The 21,013-nt window shown below is 48.8% G+C and overlaps 2 protein-coding genes and 1 non-coding gene across 3 annotated transcripts; 2 read left to right on the forward strand and 1 right to left on the reverse strand.

Annotated features, from left to right (window-relative positions):
• Positions 1-6,069: 6,069 nt before the first annotated feature.
• Positions 6,070-9,150, forward strand: sox19b (SRY-box transcription factor 19b). Its single transcript, XM_070929663.1, has 2 exons — positions 6,070-6,734; positions 8,889-9,150. Exons 1-2 carry the CDS (start codon positions 6,070-6,072, stop codon positions 9,148-9,150), a joined length of 927 nt encoding a protein of 308 aa, XP_070785764.1.
• Positions 9,151-9,858: 708 nt separating this feature from the next.
• tm4sf21b (transmembrane 4 L six family member 21b) lies at positions 9,859-19,435 on the reverse strand. Its single transcript, XM_070930250.1, has 7 exons — positions 19,244-19,435; positions 18,496-18,561; positions 18,138-18,289; positions 17,775-18,022; positions 16,021-16,145; positions 15,730-15,876; positions 9,859-9,918 (listed from the first exon to the last, which is right to left on the reverse strand). Exons 1-7 carry the CDS (start codon positions 19,433-19,435, stop codon positions 9,859-9,861), a joined length of 990 nt encoding a protein of 329 aa, XP_070786351.1.
• Positions 16,767-16,838, forward strand: trnaw-cca (transfer RNA tryptophan (anticodon CCA)). The gene has a single exon. It is a non-coding gene; the product is annotated as a tRNA-Trp (tRNA).
• Positions 19,436-21,013: the final 1,578 nt, after the last annotated feature.

A 21,013-nucleotide genomic window follows, 5' to 3' on the forward strand; every position in this document is an offset into this window, starting at 1 on the left:
TGTGCAAATACAGGAGAAAGAAGAAGGAAAAAAAAAAAAGAATTGAAGGGAAACAAAAGCAGTTTGTTGGTCAAATACTGAAGGTGTCTCATCTACACAGCTCGGGGTCATCCGATCATACGGATGTTGCATAAAGGATACAAAAGATGAGAGCTTGGCATCGCACAAAAGCAGGAATTTTTTTTTTTTTTTTTATAAAAACCCATAAAACTGGAGCCATCAGCTTGAGCCTTTTATAATGGATTTGTATATTTTATATAGAATAAGAAAAGCAGGCTATAGAATAAGGCTCTTAGTTGATGAGCATGGTTTAAGACTGTAATCTAAACTACTGCCTGACTAAATATTCCACTAACAGCCAAAAAGCCTCCGTTAGAGGGACTTGTCATGTAAAAATGTCCCTCCCGCCGAATGTGCGGGATCTCAACCAGGAAGCACACTTAAAGTCTGCAGGCGGTTGTACAGCTGAGGCCTTTTAGCATTTGCAAAATGCGGATCCATCAATTGCCAAACAACGATGAGCTCTTGTAGTATTTAAGGCTCCGTAATACTCCCTAAAAGTTGGACCAAGCTTTGGCCGGTTAGGGCTGACCTCCCGCTCTGAGGCTTGATAAATATAAATAACACTGTCCCTCCATTAGAGGGAGACATTGTTCTGTCTTCACGATGGCAGGCCTGTGAGGTGACTCCCCCCTCCCCCCTCCCGTCAAACATGCAGGCTCACAACCAGGAAGCGCATCACGAGAGCATTTTAAAGTCATAACATCATAAACACGTAGGCTCTGGACTCTCCTTTCTTACGTCAGATAAGTAAAGATGTATTGTGTAGAATGTGAAGGAGTTCACGTTCAGGTGGCCCACCATGTGGAGTCTGAAGCTCCACCATGTGGAGTCTGAAGCTCCACCATGTTGCCGTCTCTCAGCCTTGTTGTTGTTCATGTTTGTTCGAGATGTCCGTCACGTGTTGAAGTGAAATGTCATTGCTTTACCCCACCTTTCCATTCATATTGAGACTCTGTTGCCATTTGTGGACATCTCCGTGGAAACCTTTGAGCATCCAAATACACCATCAGTTTTGGGGGGGGGGGTTTATTTGCGAGGCCGGTCCATTTCATTTGAGACGAATGGGATTCTAGTACTCAAAAGGAGCCGCTGACGCGGGATTCAACAAGTAGGTGGGGTTCAACGGCTCAGCTGTCCAGGCCTCGACGGATAAGGACGGATGATGTTCGACCCCCCCCCCCCCCAGCTGACGGGATAAGTGTTGGTGGGGAAAATGAACTTCCCTCATTAGAGATCGGGCAGAAGTTGTTCCCTACGTGACGTCCCAGATTGATTCACAGTTCATGAATTCTGTTGAAGTGATTGAATCGTTCATTTATGTTTTTTTTGTAGCCCATCCCACAAATTCTAACATGAGGGGTCGTATAGCTTGGGGGGGCGGGAGGGTGGGGGTTATTATTCTGACAAATACTGCTTTTCCCCCTGATGTCCTCCGGCTGCTCTGCGATTTGCAGAGTTTCCTGTTTACTTGTTGCTAAAGTAACCGCTAACTGTAGCTTGCCGGCGGTCGCCGCGGCCCAGGTCACGTGTGCTTAAAGCTGTCCACTTGTGATCGGCTCACACCAAGGACGCGTGTTAATACCAGGTCTCTGCCGCACCTGTAACCACACCCGACAGGGCTGGAGTACACCTGTATGTCAGGTTTGACGAGGCGAAGGCCCAGCGACAATGAAAGGGAAGTGGAGAACCCACCAGATTGATATTTATTAGATTAAACGGCTGTTTTGCTTGTGCCCATATGATTGGGGTTTTTGTATTTTTATTTATTAGACTAAAAAAAAGCTAAGAGGCCTTGTGGAACGTAGCGAACTCGCCGCTCGCCCACCTCTCCCAGCTGGAGCTAGCCTAAGCCCTACTTTAACCATCACAATTAAATACCTAAACCTGGTTCTCACATGCACACACACACACACACACACACACACCACATCCCGGACAGGTTAACCCCTCCTAACCTACCCGGTGTCCCATCCATATGACGTCCATCCAGCCTCAAAACATGTTACGTCTCTCTGCTTTTTTTTTTTTCTTCTTGTTGTTGTCCTGCTCTCAGCCTAGGTGGCCCTTCTTCCAAAGGCACTTTCTCTGCGGCGAAGATACCCCATGCCCATCCCCCAACTGCCCAACACACATGCACACTCCTGTTACCACTCCACCCCCTGTTGGGTGCTGGATTGTGGGGTTGAGAGATGGTGCTGTGTGGGATGGGGTGGGGGGGGGGGGGTGGATTATGCTAGTGTGGGGCTCGTAAAGGGCCTGCCATGGTCTTTCTGTTGTGTGACGGATGGCTGGGAGGCTGAACGGGCCTGTTTTGCATGAGAAGAGAAGCCAGCAGAGGGGAGAAAAGAGGTCTATTCAATGAGGCCTGTCACCCAAAACCACCCCCCTGCACCGAACTCTTACACCCCACCCCTTCATCATCCATCCCTTCATCCTTTCGTCCCTCCTCCTCTCTTGTTCTCCCTCTCCATCTCGGTCTCCCTTTCTTCCTTCATTTTGTGGCTTTCATTTGCCCCGTCTTCACTGCCTCTTTCTCACCCTATAATCTACACCCCACCCCCACTCCGCTGCCCTCCTTACTTCTTGATTTCATCCCACTTAATTTCTGTTCATTCAGATTTTCCCTCCTTTCCATCAAGCTGGGTTTTTTTTTTTTTGGTTTTTTTTTACCTCAGTGAGTTCCATAACATTTGAATCCTCTCATTACTTTGTGGGCATTGTGAACGAGAAGCCATAATGGAAATGTCATTGTCAGAGCTCTTTAACGCGGAAAAAAAAATAAGTCACGTGACTCGCCGCGCTGACATGCCGGGCCCGAGTCCACGTTTTGAGTCAGCGGTAGATATGGCATAATTAGGCCCGAGCCGCATTCAGTGAGAAGCAGACGGATGTGCGGCCACAAGCCTGTCACGGTTCGTGAAGCTGATGTGTGACAAACGTGCGCTCATACATCCGGGAGACGTGTTTGTGTCCACCTGATGAACGTTGAGTCCAATACTCACACTTGCAAAAGATCTGGCCTCTCTCTCTCTATTTTTTTTTTTTTTAGCCATATTGTTCTAGTTTGGTACTTGCCTTTGTTATCTCAGAGTCTGTGAATTAGAAGTGTACAATTTGTCATTTCGGATTCGGCGTCCGTCTAAAACTTCCCCCCGGCGAGTTGAAACGTGGCCACTTCTCGCTCAAAAGGCCATTTTGGATTGATTCAGCACCCTCATTTAACCCCCCCACGGCCACTCCAGTGTTGTCCGCACTGGCCAAGCAGTTGCTGAAATATAGTCAATATAGGGCGATTGTGCTCATTTTAATGCTAATTATTGCAAATTGCCCAACATCTGCGAGTTAGCGTCCGGCAGTTTCTGACCCAGTAAGGTCTAACGTTTCTCACACAGATCTGCCTGCCACAGGTGATACCGCCGAGAGAGTAGGCGGAGCACGCACACACACACCCACATCGAGGCTGACCCCCCCCACACACACACTGGCAGTGTGTGCCACAAAAATGGGAGAACACACACCGTTTACCGCCATATATATATATATATTCAATAGGATAAAACTTTGCTTTCATTCGTTGGAAAATAGCTCACGAGCCAAAAAAGAGCCGGACCGAAGGAAATCTGACCCTGACGCAGGCTTTGAATCCAAAAGAGGAGTGTTAACCAAACCCCACATTTTGTTAATAAGTGGGACTTTAATGGAGGACCAGTTGGCCGCCGTCTTCGCTTCACCTCTCCCGGCACCGACACGCAATGCTCTGCGGTGACGGGGAAGGAAGGAGGGAAGCCACTCCGCTCCGTCTGAAGCCACAGAAGTTGACACCGACAAGATGAAGGAAAGCTCGCGAGTGTGAGTGCGTGGTGGATTTCTTTTTTTTTCTTTTTTTTTTTTTTTTTTTTTTGAAGGAGGAAAAGCCAGAGGAGCAGAGAGGAGGAGGAGGACGAGGAGGAGGAGGAGGGCAAGGTCTGGAAGGGATTCCACACAGGGTTGTCATGGCGAAGGAAACGGGAGACTGGAGCCTCACAATTCCCAATTAGTCACAAACACACGGTCACAAACACACACCTGCAGCACACACACACACACACACACACACACATCTACGTAACACACTCTCCAACTGACTTGGGGAAACACACCAACACCTGCGTGACGCCAAGTTCTCCACCGCTGCCCGTCCATCATCACTCACGTGCTCACGGACACACACGTTCACGCATCAGTCAGTGAAGTTTCTTGGCCTTGATCGGAAGGAGACAGGGAAAACAGTGGAGGCAGGACCTGGCGCCTGTAGTGTAGCCTGATGCTGGACTACAGGTATCTGCAGGACCCCCTCGCATCAAGCCTAAACCAGCCCTGAGGCGGCGCGAAAGACAAGACGACATTATAAAACACGACAGGCGGACACAGAGAGTGCAACCTGACCGTCATACAAGATGACTTTATTGAGTTCATTCCATCCTTAACTTCCATCTATTTGATTTGCCCTGAAAGTTCAGCAACTTCGATTACCAAACAGGCAAAGTGGGCAACTCTGGCCCGGGGGCCCCATGACCCCTGCGCGGGGTCCCCAGAAGCTGCAGGTTAATGTGACTTATTCGTTTTTTTTGCGATAAGCTGGCTGGGTCCTGCGTCCCCCTTTAGGCAAACGTACGATTGCCATTTGTAGTCTGCGCTCCACGCTGCGAACACGACCGGACACGTGCACCGCTGTTGAACAAAAACAACCCCCCCCCGGGGCCCTCAAGAAGGGGGTCAATCTGGTTTTTGAGACACCTGTAAGTGTTTTTTGCGGTGGTCTACTAGATACAGGATGGCATAAAGAAAACATTGGTGGTAACTTGCTGTTTTTCCTCTGCCTCTGCCTCAGAGAAGCTGGAAGCTCAAGCCTCGGCCCACATGATGATGATGATGACGCCGTACTTCACAGCTTTTGCTTTCATTTGAACGCAGCCACAGCAACAAGACCGAACTAAATGCCTGAGAACTGCAAGGAGAGGAAGGGAGGCAGGGGGGGGGGGGGGGGATTGGGGGGCATGACCATAACAGGTTCCTCAGTGGAACACTTACTGAACCTCTAAAAAGAAACACCTCAATGTATTCACTCCAAAACAAAAAAGGCCCAAAAAGTAAAAAAAAAAACCCTTCTTTGCCACTACAAATATGTGCGGGGGGGGTTATAAGTTTAAACTTTTATTTCTTGATTTATCAGTTGATGGTTTTTACAATGGCCCCCTCTGTGGTTTTAAGTCTAATTAAGATTTAGGGAAAACCCAAAAGATGTGGGATGCGTTCAATGACTTCCCGAAAAAATAATAATCGTTGATGGTTTTCTGCCGTTAATTTTGGCGATTTACTTGACTGTATGCAGTTTGTGGTGGTTCTTGGGGGGTGGGGGTTCTGAGGAGTGACTTTCACTCCCTCTGATCGATATAGTTGATCATAATTGATTACGGAGACTTGCCCCCCCCCACCCCCCCCCCTGCAATCTGCAGTCCTCCCCACCTCCGTCCGCAACAAGTGTCTCGCGCACCACCGGAGCCCTTTCACTTGCAAATACGCGCGCACGGACCGGAGCCCCTACCCCCCCCCCCCCCCCCCCCCCTCTCTCTCTCCTCGCTCTCCCATTGGTCCGCGCCCGGCTGGCTGCTCGAGAACAGGGGCAACTTTCGGAGTGAGCGGGCGGTCGGGTTCAGTGTGTGAGCTGGCCGCCTGACAACAAGTGGGCTTTTCTCGGGCTCTTCCGCGGCAGCTGCTGACATCTGAACATCCCCGGCGCCTTTCGGTGTCAAAGTAATGACTGCCACCGTCGGTCTCATCTGAAGACGAGCTGCTCGTCCCGGGGCGCGCCGTGAGTAATTAGTTGATTCGGATCACCCGGCGCTCCCAGTTAAACCTGCAAAGGGCCAAACCCCTGGTCACGCATCGCCGGGCGGACGCGACCAAAAAGCGACTCCAGCCGCTCCCGTAACTCGCCGCAACTCTTTCAGACAACTCCGTCCGAACATGTACAGCATGATGGAACACGAGCTGAAGCCGAGCGGGCAGCCCCCGTCTCACCAGGCCTCCCAGGGAATGTCACCGATCACCGGCAACATGACCGGCAACATGGGCAGCAACGGCAACTCTCACCCGGGCTCCAAGACGGCGTGCCCACCCGGAGGCGACCCCATGGATAAAGTCAAGCGGCCCATGAACGCGTTCATGGTGTGGTCCAGGGGCCAGAGGCGCAAGATGGCCCAAGAGAACCCCAAGATGCACAACTCCGAGATCAGCAAGCGGCTGGGAGCGGAGTGGAAACTCCTGACCGACGCCGAGAAGCGGCCCTTCATCGACGAGGCCAAGCGGCTCCGGGCGGTCCACATGAAGGAGTACCCCGACTACAAGTACAAGCCACGCCGCAAGACAAAGCCCCTGCTCAAAAAGGACACTCAGGTGGGCAAGTACCCGCTGTCAGCCGGCAACCTGCTGGCGGCGGCGGCGGCGCAAGGCCAAGGCGGGAGTCCGAGGATGGAGAGCTACGGCTGGGGCCCCACCGGAGGGTACGCCGGCATGCAGGGCGAGGCGCTCGGCTACACGCAGCAGCTACACCGGTACGACCTGTCAGCGCTCCAGTACCCACCTGCCATGACGGCGGCGCAGACGTACATGAACGGAGCCAACTCGTACAGGTGAGTCCGTCTGGGAGCTCCCGGAGAGTTAGAGTGTGTGTGTGTGTGTGTGTGTGTGTCCTTCCCCAGCAATGGCGTCCACCTGTACAACTTTAACTTTGCATAGTAAGTCCCAGGGACTTTAAAACAGTTTGCCCGCCCCCCCCCCTTTTTTTTTTTTTTTGTTTTTTTTTAAATCATGCTACTTAGTGGAGAAAGGGAAGTGAAAATAAGCCTGATTTACAATCATTTATCATCAAATATGCCCCCCCCCCCTCCCCATGAACAAGTTCATTCACATCAAAGCGTTTTTAAATTATGCATTTTTATATTTTTTATTTAGATAAAGCTTTTATTCTGGAAATACACCCCCCCCCCCTCACTACTTTCCTAAAACCAACTACACTTGTCTCTATTTTTTATTACAAGTCTGTGACTTGATGGTCCGAAGCACAACCCCTTCCAACTACTCAGATTCTCAATCTGATGTCAAACTGACTTGTTAGAGAGCACTTGGGGGGGGGTTGGGGGGGTTGGGGGGTGGGTAAAAGAAAACTTGATGCTTTAATTTGGTAGAAATGTTTTGGATGAAGTGCATTCAGTCACCACAGAGGGACTCTGCATACGCTGAAACAACAGGCTTCAGTCTGTTGCCTACTTGTTATGCGCGGCGCTGGCCTCTGGGCTGGGTCCTGCCTGGAATGTTGATCAGTATGACTCGACGGCAGGCAGGACTGCTCTGTGTGTGGTCCACTACCCGCCCTCCCCTATCCCCGCTCAGCCATTGTCCCCCCCAGTCGCATTTCTGGATCTTTTGCCTCCTGCCACAGGTCTCAAGCCCCCCCCCACCCCACCCCATCCCCCCCAACTACAAAGACTGAACACTCTGATAAACGTCCCGGTGTGAGGATGGAAGGAATGTTATTCCAGTATCTGCTCATTTTGGACTGATGACCCAACTGCGGTGTTAAAATGCGAGAGTAAATGTTTTCCTCCGGCAGGTGAATCGCTTAAAGCTTCCCTGGAGGATGTTTCTGATGCCCGTCGTCAGTTTTTAGATGTTGAAAAGAGTCAAGCTTGTTCCCCCACTGGGTCCCAGACAATAGGGTCAGAAAGTTTTAAAGGACGAGCAAGATTGTCAAAAGTTTGGGGTCATGTGGCAAAGAAAGAAAATGGCTGGTATTTTTTTTTTTTTTTTTTTTTTGAACAGTTTCATTGCTTTTAAATTTTCCGTTGTACTAGAACACACCTGGTATCAGCACGCGTCCTGGGCGATCCCATCACAAGTGGTGCGAGTGCACCCGAGACGCTTTCGAGGACGCGTTGAGAGCCCACCCGACCACGATCGGAGGGGGTCTGAGCCGCATGTGGCCGCGTTCTTTTAGCGGTGCGCACCGGGCCAGGTTGAAGGACCGCCCACTCGGCTTGACGTCCTCTGCGTAAGCGGAAGTACGCTGTGATTTGCTCATTAAAGTGAGAAAGAAGAAGAAGAAGAAGAAGAAGAAGAAGTCGTCCCAACATCAGGCAAAACAGATTCTCATGGATGTAGTACCCGCGAGTTTCCTGATGGACACACAGCTTTTAGTTAGCTGCTGTTAGTTAGCCGGTCCTTTGCCCCGGGGGGGGGGGGAAGGGAGTCTGTGCAAACGGAAATGATGTATGCGTTTCATTTGCATATAGAGTGGAAGTGAGCTCCGATCCCAAGTGGCCACTCGAGACGCATTCAAAACGCCAGGCGTGAAGCGACGCACTCGGCGCCGTCCGCTCGTGATCGATTTTTTTTTTTTTTTTTTTACACGACAGAAGACACCAGACGTTTGGCATGACATGAGTTTAGAAGCCAACACTTATTGTTATTCGTACGTAACGTGAACCGCCGTCCAGTTTAATGCCGACGTGATAGATTGAGAGCGTTCCTCATCGGAGGCGGCCATCTTGGTGGTTTTACGGAAATCGGAGCTTAAACCCGCCCCATATTGGATAAACGGTTGTGATTGGTCCGACTTGAATCAGGCCGGATGGAATTGGGGGGGGGGGGGGTGGGGGTGGTTGACACCCACATCTGCATGTATGGTCTGCCTTTGCATGATTTCTTCCATTAACCAGGTGCATGTATTTGTATTTGAAACTCTCATATGGTGTCTAACTTGTCGCCCCCCCCCCCTCCATCCACAGCCCCATGTCATACAGCAGCAGTCCCCAGCAGCCAAGCCCCGTCACCATGTCCATGGTGAAAGCAGAACCAGTGTCCCACTCGCCTCCGACTGGGACGCCCAACCACCACCGGGGGCCTTTGCAAGGGGACCTCAGGGACATGATCAGCATGTACATTCCCGGACCAGGAGGGGACGCCGGTGACCCCACGACAGCACAGAGGGGCTACGCCAGTGTCCAGCAGCACTACCTCACCGGCACCGTCCCACTCACACACATCTAGGACTGAAGTGGGAATCATGTGGGCAGGGGGGGGTGGGGGTGGCAGAGGCGGAGGGTGTGAACTGAGTGGGAGGACCAGAAATGCTCACAACGTACAGCTGGCTGGACAGGAGATGAAGTCAGGTGTGGGGGACTTTTAGAGACACAAGATGTTAAGGACCCCCCCCCCCCCGCACGCATCATACGGTGTCCCAGTTGCATATGTGCCTGCAAATACAGAAAGACACAAGTGACGACTCCATTTTTATATCACTGAAAAGCTTTTTTTTTTTTTTTTTCTACCTCTTTTGTGCCACACCAGTTCAGATAAATGCCCCACACACACACACACACACACACACACACACACACACACACGTACAGAGCTGAGACTCCTCCCTGCCCACCACCCTCAAGCAGTCTCTCCACGAAGGACAGCAGTGAAGACGGGGGTGGGGGGGCGGGGGCAACGTCTGTTTATTGTGTACATATTAGAAAATGTTATTTTGTCTTTTATATTTTTTAGAAATGATCCATAACAAGTTCAAAAGACTCCACCACCATAAAACACATGTGACCCTGGCACCCCTTTGACACTTAGCACCATACCCAGTCAATGCCAGGGGGCCGGTCCAGCTAGTGGATTTAGTCTTCCACCGTTGGACCATCTACAACCACAGCACGGAAAACAAGTGGCCCGGCAACCTGGCCCCCACGGACCGCCATCTTCTCAGCCGGGGATGGACCAATCACCCGAGCTGACGCGGCCCGGGCTGCTGGTTATCTGTTGCTGCGGAGCGGGAGATAACAGCTGGGATAAAAATGCACAACTTGAACGACGGAGCTTGTTCCTTTTTTTAAAATTTAACTCTTTGTGCCTTGGCTTTGGTTTAGTACTTGTATTTTTTTTAAAATATATTTTGTTTTTAACTGATGAAATCCTGTTGGATGACGGGGGAGGGGGGGGGAAGCACCTGTTGGACAATCGGCACTGCATCCACAGGAAACGACCAGAATACACGGGCGTCTATGATACGTGGTGTTGGGGATGCGGAACCAGGCCGGTTCTGCATTCAAAAGGTCTAGTGTTCCCCGGTGGCACCTGATCACTGGATTCACAGAGTCTGAGAAGTGGTGCGACGCTGTCTTGTATGGGTTTTTTTTTTTTTTTGTTTTTGCTGCCTGTGTGAGTTTTATTTACTATAATTTAGTTTTTAGATTTGACCTTTTTGTTTCATGTAAATGTTCAGATGTGTTCAGGCAGCATCCTGAGTCGCTCTGTGTATTCTTTGTCACTTTGCTCTAGGCAAGAGTTACATTGTTTGGGGGTTCTTTTCTTCTCACTTAAGTGAATGAAACTTGATATGAAATGCCACATTTCAGTCGAGTTTGTTTTTATCCAAACGGCAGATTTAAGATTTGCAAGTTATGTATTCCACCAAGTAAACTGGACTGACAGAAGGCCTTCCAGGCATGTGTGTTTTTATTTTAATGACCTGTCAGTTGTGTTTTTTTTTTTTTTTTTTTTTTTTTACCACCAGTAAAGAGAATGTATCAGTTTCAGATTAAATCTCCAAAACCCTCCATCTTGTCTCTAAACTAAACCTTTTCCTATAACTGTAATAATTCTATCACACTATACAATAATAAAAAAAAAACCCATTGTTTTTAATCCTGGTTCTCTCAAACTGACTGTACTGTAATCCTTCTATTTTTCTGTTTAGCCTGCTGTCTGGTTACTAGTGCTACTGTGGACCTAAAGGGAACTTTTTCTTTTTTTTTTTTTTTTTTTTTTTCAACCTACAAAAGCTGAAAATTGAATGTGGTAGATTATTCAGACAGTTCTTAACTTTGAAGCATTCTGTTACTAACTAAACATGCACTGGAAACTGATGCCTTATTTTTCAGAGAGCATTTCTATTAAAGTATTGCATGAATGTTTACATTGCTACCCAAGTATTTGGAAACTTAACTTTTCTACTGACTTGTATCTGTATTTTTTTAGAATGAATTATTGCGTGTGTGTAAATGCTGCCATATGAGTCACTGTATGTAGCATTTGTGTAAATAATGTATACATTTTTAGGCTCTTATAGTAAGAGTCTTGATTCCCTTTTTTTTTTTTTTTTTTTTTTTGGATTCAAAAAATATTTGTTATGGCATTCATAACAATATTAATAAAAAGTACAAATTTTTCAAACTTTTTGTTTTTGTCGTGAATGCTGTTCCATGTTGTCTGTGTGCGTTTTAGCTGAAGAGTGTTGCATATGATGGAAATGCGTGACGAACAGAAGTACATTCAGTTCAATCCCGACCTTTCCAAAAGCTTCTGCAGTTAATTTGCCAAAAAAAAAAAAAAAAAAAAATCCCAGCTCGACGTCCACTAGCTTTTTCTGGAGCTTTCAACCGTATCGCATGGTTTTCATCAGCTGAGGGCGTGAAATCGGGTGTTCCTTCGACTGCGTGTTGTCTTTTGGTGGTACTGGACGTTATGTATGCATTATATTGAGAGTTGTCTGGTCCAGTCCGTTCACATACATGCTGAATATATCGGAAACAACTCTAATAAAAACCCAGTTAAAGGTGAAAGGTAGCATCTTTATGGCTGAGCTGTCGTATTGGATATTGCATTATATATATATATATATATATATATATATATCGCCCAATCAAGAGCTTAGCAGTCGTTGGCTAGTGCTAACACTGCTTTAGAGGACCACGCCGGTGTTTTTGTACGCGTGCCGCAGTAGTTTCAGATATTTAAATGTGTTTTCCCCACCTTCCGTTTGCGTCAATTTCCACGTGACGCGAAAGTCAAATATGTAGTCAAAAAGCCAGACTTCTATCGTTTAAACCCGCCACAGCGAACACCAAACCTGCGACAGGCCCGGCCGTTTGTTTTTAATATCGTCCTTCAAGAACTTCCATACTTCTCCGCATACACACACACACTGTGTTGCATCCCAGTTGTGATCATATTACATATATAAATATGTCTTTTCTGACATTATCGCCACCAGTTATTCTACGTTTGGGCTTATTATGATGAGATATTTCCCTTCCCAGCACACAGGGTTGGAGGAGCCGGGGCCATGTGAGAGTCTCCAGATGAGTTTTGGTGTTTCTCAGCTGTTGCTTCCAACATGACCTCATTCCCTCCAAGCCATTAGAGGAAAGAGAGAGTGGCATGGCAGCGATCAAAAAAACCTCCTCCCCACTTTCACAGCGTCCCCGGGCCGCGCAGAATAAAGCCCCGGACAAAAGTGAACATTAGCGGGGGAACATGAGTGTGTTTGCCAGGGTGGGAAGATGTGATGGGCGAGGGTGAGTGGGGGCGGCAGTGTATAGTGCCTGGAATGATTTAAAGCTCGATTATTTACTTTCTTATCTTTACCCTCTTTAAAAAAAAAAAAAAAAAAATTCACTTTCCCCGCTCCCCTCCTCCTCCTCCTCCTCCTCCTCCTTTTCACCCGCCCCCCCCACCCATCACCCCTCCATCCTCCCCCATGTCCCTCCACAGAGAAAGCGGGTGGATGGCCCGTTCGTAATTGGCCGTGTCGGAGGCTCATTGTCCGAGGCCTTTCAGGCCGCAGGTGCATATAGTAAAGCCGGAGTCTCCGCTCCTCCCCCGGGCGTCTTTGTTCCCTCTCCCCGCTTCCCCCCACTCCCCCGCCGTGCAGAAAATTAGGGCTGCTTTTTGGGGCTTCGTCCTCAGGCTTAACCCTTTCACCGACCGTCGCCTTTCTCATGGAAATGGGAGAGAATCCCGCACTGGCTAATCGGTCACTGAGGGGAGGGGATGGGAGGGGGGGGGGGGGGGGGGGGCAGAGGGAGAAATATGAGGGCAGCGGGATCAACAGGAGGAGGAGAACAGATGCAGGAGGGTGGGGGGGGCGAAAACCAACCAATCTCAAACTACATCTGAGTGTGATTACATTTCATAGGTGGTGGTGATGATACATTTGAGTTAATGTGGCATTTAATTGTGAAACTTGTCTGTGGCTGCAATGGTCAATTGTGTATGGAGAGCTTTCTGGTGATGTTAACCACAGTAAAAGACTACAGGTCTACAGGAAACCCCCCCTCGGGAACTTCCTGAGCCCTCCTCAGGGATCCCTGGAACTTCATTAGGAACCTTTCGGAACTCTCCCGAGCACTCGTGGAACCACGTAGACACAAAGCAGGGCTCTTCAAAAAAAGTTTATTTATCGATGGAACACAAGTCTAACTTCAGAAACTCTCTCTCTGGTCGAAAGAAAGGAAGACCCACGGGTACGTTCATATATAATACTGCTGCCGTAAAGCATTCTGAGAAAGTACGGAAGCACGGGGGTAGCTTTATTAAATGATAAAAAAGTCATAACAGCACATTTGAACCTGCGTTGGGGGTGTATCGGTCAAATTAAAAAGTACCAATGGGACATTTCTTGCCGTGTAACTAGCAGAAGTTATATACTGTATGTGGGCTGTTTTGGCTGCGGCGTGTGGTGGGTAGGGATGGGGTTAGGGAGAGGAGTGGGTGGAAATGGGGGTGGAGGGAGTGTCAGTGAAAGGATTTTCTGGTCCAATACATCCCATCACTTAGCAACAAGCAGTGAGGCTTCAACAAGTGGTTGCCATGGCTCTACCGAGAGTGACTTAAAAGTCCCTACAAAAGAGCTGTGGTCAGCCTCTGTGAGTGTGAGCGTATGCGTGAGAATCAGGTGGTGGTATAACCAACAGGGGTTTCCACCTCCCGAATTGGCATTTTACTTTGCGCGACACGCAATTTGGTCACAAACCTCCCTTCAATTTGTATTTATTTATTTATTTTTTTTTTTTGGCCACGACCGGGATTCCAATCCCAGCTCCTTCTCCTGCGCAGTTAATTTATGCTCGCTCACTGGCAGGTCAAGGCTCTCATTCACGGGCCGCCGTTGTCTCTTTCTTCAATGAGCATTCCAACAAGTAAGAGGAGGAATTAGGAATTACATCAACACAAAAAAAAAAGACAGGAATGAGTTCGGCAGGAAACCTCCTACTTCAAAAGCAGTCATGGAAACGCTGCCTGGATTTTTAATGTATAGCACCTGCCGCATTCCTCCAGGAGCCCGGACAAAACTCTTATCTGCATCCACACACACACACACACACACACACACATTCACACATGTATACACGTGAACAGCAGAGGCAGAGGAGGTCAGAATCGTAAAAAAAACAAAAAAAAGTCAAAATTAAGCTCAGAGGACCCAATCGAATCGCCGCTAACTCTCCCAAATCTGCATTTTATCCTCTTTATCCTTCCATGTCCTCACATAAACTCCCGCCACGAGGGACTTATTGATGCTACGGGCCCTCCACCCCTTTCTGTGCGATACCATAATGCCGAGCGATAGCCGCATCCACTTCGGTCTTCATCCACATTGTCATTGGTGCATTAGTAAAAAAAAAAATCAAAGTAATATGAAATAATAAAAACAACTGTAAGTCAATTTGAAACGTCTCAGTAATCCAACAGTGCGCCAAACTAGAGGCCGCATGAATTGGCTGTTGGAACAGGTGATGTTGCAGACGGCTAGTTAGGCGAGCGTGCACACCCTCCTCCTCCTCCTCCTCCTCCTCCTCCTGTTGCTGGCACGCAGGTGAATAGGTGGGTGTGGCTGCTTTTTTTTGTTTTGTTTTGTGTTTTTTTGGCAGCCCGCCGCTTCAGTTGTAACGAATGTCACGAGATCTACCGCGTTTGTGAGTCACAGCGTCGCGCCGTGCAGCTGTTGGCACGCAACGCCAGGGTGCCGCTGAAAAAGGGGGAGCTATGTCGGCGATAAGGGAGGATAATTATCAACAGGAGTCACGTCCTCCTCCATTAGAGAAGTTGCTCAAGTAGTCAGCGGGAGAGATAACACACCTTGGGATGACTAGATACTAGAGGGAAGTGTCTGCTGACTGACTGACGGGCAACTCCAATGAGGCGAGGAGGTTGGATGCACTGTGTGCGTGTGCAGAGGGTGGGGGAGACTCCAGGGCCCACAGCAAACCCTGCATTCTCGGGAGCGCAGTGCCCCTTTAAGATGCGATGGCTCCTGACCATTGAGGGCTTCGCGGCAACGGGGGTTTACGGGAAGTGTGGTCCCAAATTGGAGTTGCTAGCGGTCAGGCTAGTAGCGTGAGGTCAGTTGTATCCACCTCTGTGCTGCTAGCTTCAATGCAAGGTATCCCAATTCGTGTGAACAGCGCACACAGTGACGTAGCCTCGTGAGCAGATGAAAGGAGCCCCCCCCCCCAACCCCACCCCACCCCCACCCCTTTGACTCATTGATGCCTCTGATATGAGCAGCCCACACACAGAACAAGATTGCAGGTGCGATTAAGTCCCTCAACAGCCAAACAACAGGAACTCTTAGTTTGAGTACTTTTTAAAAAAAAGTTGCGTCGTTTCAGGACAAGAGCGGATCCGCTCATCCACCACGCAGGTTGAGACTTTATTTGGGATGTTTTGTATTTTAGTTTGAACAACGGGGGGGGGACGTCTTTCAGAAACAGACACCGCGGAGAAGATTTGCTGCAGTCCCACTAAAGGCCGTGCTGGTGTCGTTGCTGGATGCAAGCAGCAGCTTGTTGCAGGGCGGTTTCTGTCCACGTTGTCCTTCGTCTCGTCTCTCTCACCGAAAGCGGTTTCAACCTTCCTTTTCTTGTTACGCGGGGTGACGCTGTCGGCCTCAGGCAGCCGCCACCTCCTCAGTCCCTCCTTCGGGAACTGAGCTGAACTCTGAACGAAGAGAGGGGTTGTTAAACAGAAAGTAACGCAACCCCCCCTGCGTCCACGTTGTCTACCAAATAGTTTTACTAGTTTTTAATGTATTGCAAGTAAGGCCGCTGCACGATCAGCCATGTTTATTGGGGCCAGTCGTACGTCTTCTTGCTTGCAGTCTTGCTTCTTAGCTCCTTGGCCTTGCTGACGTTCAGGGAGGAGGTTGCTGTCCTGACACCGGCGGGTCGGGTCCCCTACCTCCTTCAGGTGGGCCTGGTCACTGTCATCTGTGATCAGGCCCACCACGGCTGTGTCGTCAGCAAACTTGATGATGCTGTTGTGTGTGTGTGTGTGTGTGTGTACACAGGGGGTACAAGCCAGGGGGTTATAAAACGCTGCCCCGGGGTGTTAGGGATGAGGGGTGGAAGAGGGGTGTGTCTGCCCACCCTGACCCCCGTCAGGAAGTCAAGGATAAACGCTGAACTGAAGTCAGCGAGCAGCAATCTCATGTGCAGGTGACACAGGGTGGTGCGGAGGTGGTGCACGCTCTGGCGTCTCCCATTGAGTAAAAGTTAGTCAGCTAGTTTGACTGATTAAGGACGTGGACTTACACGTGTGTGTGTGTGTGATTCACTGTATACGTTTTTAACGTCGATGACACCGATGTGACTGACTTACAGCCCGTGGTTTGATATTTACATTATAGCTTGTTAGAGAGCGCCCTCTAGCGGATAATACGTTTACAACATTGTCTACCGTGATGACAGGTGACGCGGTCGTCAATGTTACCGTGATGTAATGCCGAGAGGGTATATACATTATTCAGAAAAGGTAAGGCACCTGTTCGTGGTAATAACGGACATGTACTCACATTTATATAAGTAATTGTTTTCAGTGTAGTTTCAGCCGACCTCGTGGCGCAACGGTAGCGCGTCTGACTCCAGATCAGAAGGTTGCGTGTTCAAATCACGTCGGGGTCAATCTTTTCTCTTTCATGTTTCCAGTGGTGGAGGAAGTACTCAAATTATAAAGGAGAAATGTAGTATGTAGTATATATATATATATGCCCAATAACACAGTGACAGAATCAAATATAAATCATATATATTATCTCACAGGTTTGTTTTATGATTTTAATGTTGTCGCCGGTGGAGGCAGAGCAAATTTCACCCACTTAATCTAATGCTGAGCAGTTCAATCTGTAACAATGCAACATAGTTTGTTCAATGGTCATTTAATAGGCTGTTAAAGAATCCGTTATAATCATTAAACCTCAAAAATAGACTGCATGATGACGACAATGGCCTGGACCCCAAGAAGACAACTAGATTCCATTAATCCAGGATTAGCTTCTTCCTAAAACCCGCTGTTAGCACATCTTTGGCATCTTTTGCTCTGCAGCACCAGAGCTGAAGCTTTATTACAAAATATTTTTCGACAAAAAATTTACAGACACAAGATACGCAGCATACGTCAGTCTCTACGGCCTAAGATCGGTGTAATCTGAGGACAGTGAAATAGTTAAGAAAGTAATATCCATCCATAATAATCATCATCCATAGCAATCCCAGTCTTTCCTATTGAAGAATGCATGATGATGATGAGGATGGTGATGATTTGGGGCACAAAAGGAAAACCAGAGCTGAGCAGTGGATAATCTGCATTAATTAGGACCCCAGTTGCCCCCTCACCCTCGAGGCTCAGCAGATTATGATAACGGTGATGATATGAGCAATGACGGATGACAGAGCTGATGGTGGTCTCCGTTCTGTCTTCACGGTGATGTCATGTAGTTCAGCTTACTGTTGAGGGAAGACAGAGAGGCGGGGGTTAATCTACGCGCACTGAGAATACCTGTGATCGCGGTCAGGCCCCACATGGGTGGTTTATGTCGGCGCCATTATGTAAAGTCGCACCCGCAGCCGTCTCCCGGCCTCCCGGAGCCTGGCCCCTTTCAGTGTATTGCTCTGGCCTCACCTTCTTGTCGGAGCAGCTCCCGCAGATGCATCCGAACAGCCCATTAACCATCTGGATGAGACAGAGGACGAGCTCCAGGCACGCTGCCACCATCAGAGTGGAGAACAGTCCCACATTGAATTCGACCACGTTCTCCGGAACTTTACACCACTTCCACATTTCCTTGTCAGCCAGGTAGCTCGCGTTACTGGAAAGGATGAAAATGAGCAGTGCAGGCAAAAAAACCAAAAAAAAACCAAAAACAGTTGTCTACAAATATAGATACTAAATGTCTGACGTCTGTCCATGAAGACGGCCTGTACCTGTTGGCGAAGGGCGTCCCCCATTGTGGAATGGGGCTGTTTGCGTTGCTCCAGAGGCACGTTGGCCCCCTAGCGAGGCCCAGGGCGGCAACGCTCAGACTGTACACGGCCCCCACCACACCAGCTGCTGCAAAACCAATGGACAGAAACATCTGGAGCACACACACACACACACACACACACACACACACACACAGCGGAGTCAGTGCTGTAAGTCTTCGACACTTTAACTTAAAACATGCAGGAGCCACCGGCTTCCATGTATTTCACTGCAGTGAGAAAGTCAACGCAGGCACTGTGAAACTTATGTATCAACCACTAGGGCCGTCAAAACGGGCGGCCAAACATTTGCACGTACCCCGCAGCGGTTGGCGCAGCAGTTGTTCGCGCTGGTCAGGTGAATGTGGATGGCGGGAATGAGGACCTGAAAGCAGACACACACACACACACAGAGAGAGAGAGAGATTTTTCTTTTTAATGTAGGGAGGGAAACAGAAACGGGGTAAAGCTAACATCGTTCTTGTTACCTGCCGTCCTATTGGTTTAATCATGACAAACACCTACTTTGCTCAGTTAGACAAAACCACGCGGACACAGTCCTCAGCTACTTGCAAAGATTCATATGAGCTAGTGATGGCACCGGACCGGACTGGAGTGGACTGGACTGGTTTTTGAAAAAGGTGTTCCAGCAATTTAGCATTGCATTTCCCATAAAGTCGGGCCGCTAGCCAGAGGCAAAAATCAGTGCTGCAGGGGCTGAGATATCCTGACTTTTAGTCCCTAGTAAGGGTCATGCTCCAAAAACACCGGGTCCTCCAATTCCCATAAATCCAGCCCTCAATTTGTAGTCTCCAAATCCAAGCTGAGACGACCCTGAAGGCACCGCTTCATGTTACAGCGGGGGGGTTATCTTCACAAGAAGTGACGAGGCTTCTCCAAAGCCAGTGCCCCTTTAATCTAAACCCCCGTTGGTGTGAGACTGCCCAGCATCGGTTACATGCCGTGTATATATGTTTGGAGCGTCTTGGTGATACAGAGTCCCCGATTCCATTCCGGCCCGGGGGACCTTCATCCCAACCAGCTGTGATCTCATCAGCCGTACTCACCATGATCCCTCCTCCTATCAGGCCCCCCATGTATTTGACCTCCTGAGTGATCTGCTCCTCTCCTCCCTGGTCTGAGACGGCGTACTTGGTGTCGAAGTCGGGGAAGAAGAGCATGACGTTGCAGACGGCCGACACCACGGCCAGGACGTAGAGGGGGATGGCAACGAACTTAGAACACGCTCCCGTGCACATGACGCCCGCGGATGGAGGCGAAAGCCGCTGTTCAGAAAGTTCAAAACGAGAGATGTCAGAAGGTCCCGAGTACTCCTCCTCCTCCAACCAGGATATTCAGACTCTGGTTACAGGTGCTGCCAGTCGAAGCTTCTCTCCTCACAGCGCTTGAGGGGGTCGGGGGGGGTGGGGTGGGATCGTCAGCTGTCACGCTTCACGCAGCAGAAGTCAGAGAAGAGGCAACGGTAGAAATATATATTAGAGCTTTTAGAGGGTGGAGGGTACAAAGGTGGAGCTACAGGAGATAAGGACATCCCATCCAGGCTGATTATCTCCCCACTTACGACCCAGGACTTTATGTCATGGGTGTGTGTGTGTGTTTCCATGAAAGCCATAAAAGCCACTTGTTTGCAGCGTACAATCAAGGAGAATTCCCTCCAACGCGACCCAAAAAGAAAGAAAAACATTCCTCTGGTGACCTCTGACCTCTGGTTGTCTCTTTTTAAAAAAACGGAAGAGAAATGTGCCCCATTTAAAGTGAAATATCGGCCATACTCTATATACATAGAAAAGTACATTTTTTTTTTAAGATTCTTTAAACACCGTTTTCCCACGTTTGTGCTGCGATCTGCACGTTTCTCCGTAGAAAATAGTCCCGAGGCTCCCGCTCTGGCACCTGCAGGGTACAGCTGACATCTGTACAGTAAGTGCAAACCTAGAAAACACGTCCGGTGGTCAAATGTGGGTAAATAAAGTGAAGCCGAAATGACTTTTTTTGCAAAGATCCGATGAAAAACAGGGCGATTATGAATATGTCGGATTTTTTAAAAACCGTGTTACTTGTTTTAACATTAATTAGTCATCACTATCATTCACTTTGAGATGCTAATGATCAATAATCCATACTCTGGCCTCCTCTTTGTGTGTGGATGTGTGTGGATGTGGTAACCCTAACCCTAACAGTAGAGGGAGGGGGGTGAGGGGTGCCCGCTGCAATGATAGCAACATAGTCACTTTATTGTACTACGTTAATGGCCACTCCGTATATATGCCGTCACCGCAGACCCCCCCCTCTGTCGGAGCTGCACCCTCGGCCTCCGTGACTCCATGTTCCTTCTACTGCGGCCTACAGGAGATTAATTATTTGCCTTTAACCTCAACATGAAGCATCCTTTATCGGAGCACAGCCACAGAACACTGATAAAGTTGCTGTTTGTAGACACACCTCTGTGTGTGTGTGTGTGTGTGTGTGTGTGTGTGTGTGTGTGTGTGTTTATGATTTGATTATGTTATCAGGGAATTATGGCACTATTCAAATGTGTAGAGAGTGTGGAAATGGACTCTAACTAACATCTATCAGGGATACGGTGTGTGTGTGTGTGTGTGTGTGTGTAATATACATGAATACAGCCATAAAGTTTGAAGGATCAATCTAACTCCAGTCCAACAAGCCCTCAGCATCAGCAGGTCACACCGAGTCATGGTTTCCACTGCTGCCCGGTCTTATCTTTGTAGAGGTGAGGTTGAACCAAAATTCCCTGAGCAGTACGATTAATAATGATGAGCACAGACAAGACGGATAAGGAGAGGAGAGCGTAG

This window comes from Enoplosus armatus, chromosome 23 (genome assembly GCF_043641665.1).
Source record: "Enoplosus armatus isolate fEnoArm2 chromosome 23, fEnoArm2.hap1, whole genome shotgun sequence".
NCBI classification, from domain to species: Eukaryota; Metazoa; Chordata; class Actinopteri; order Centrarchiformes; family Enoplosidae; genus Enoplosus; species Enoplosus armatus.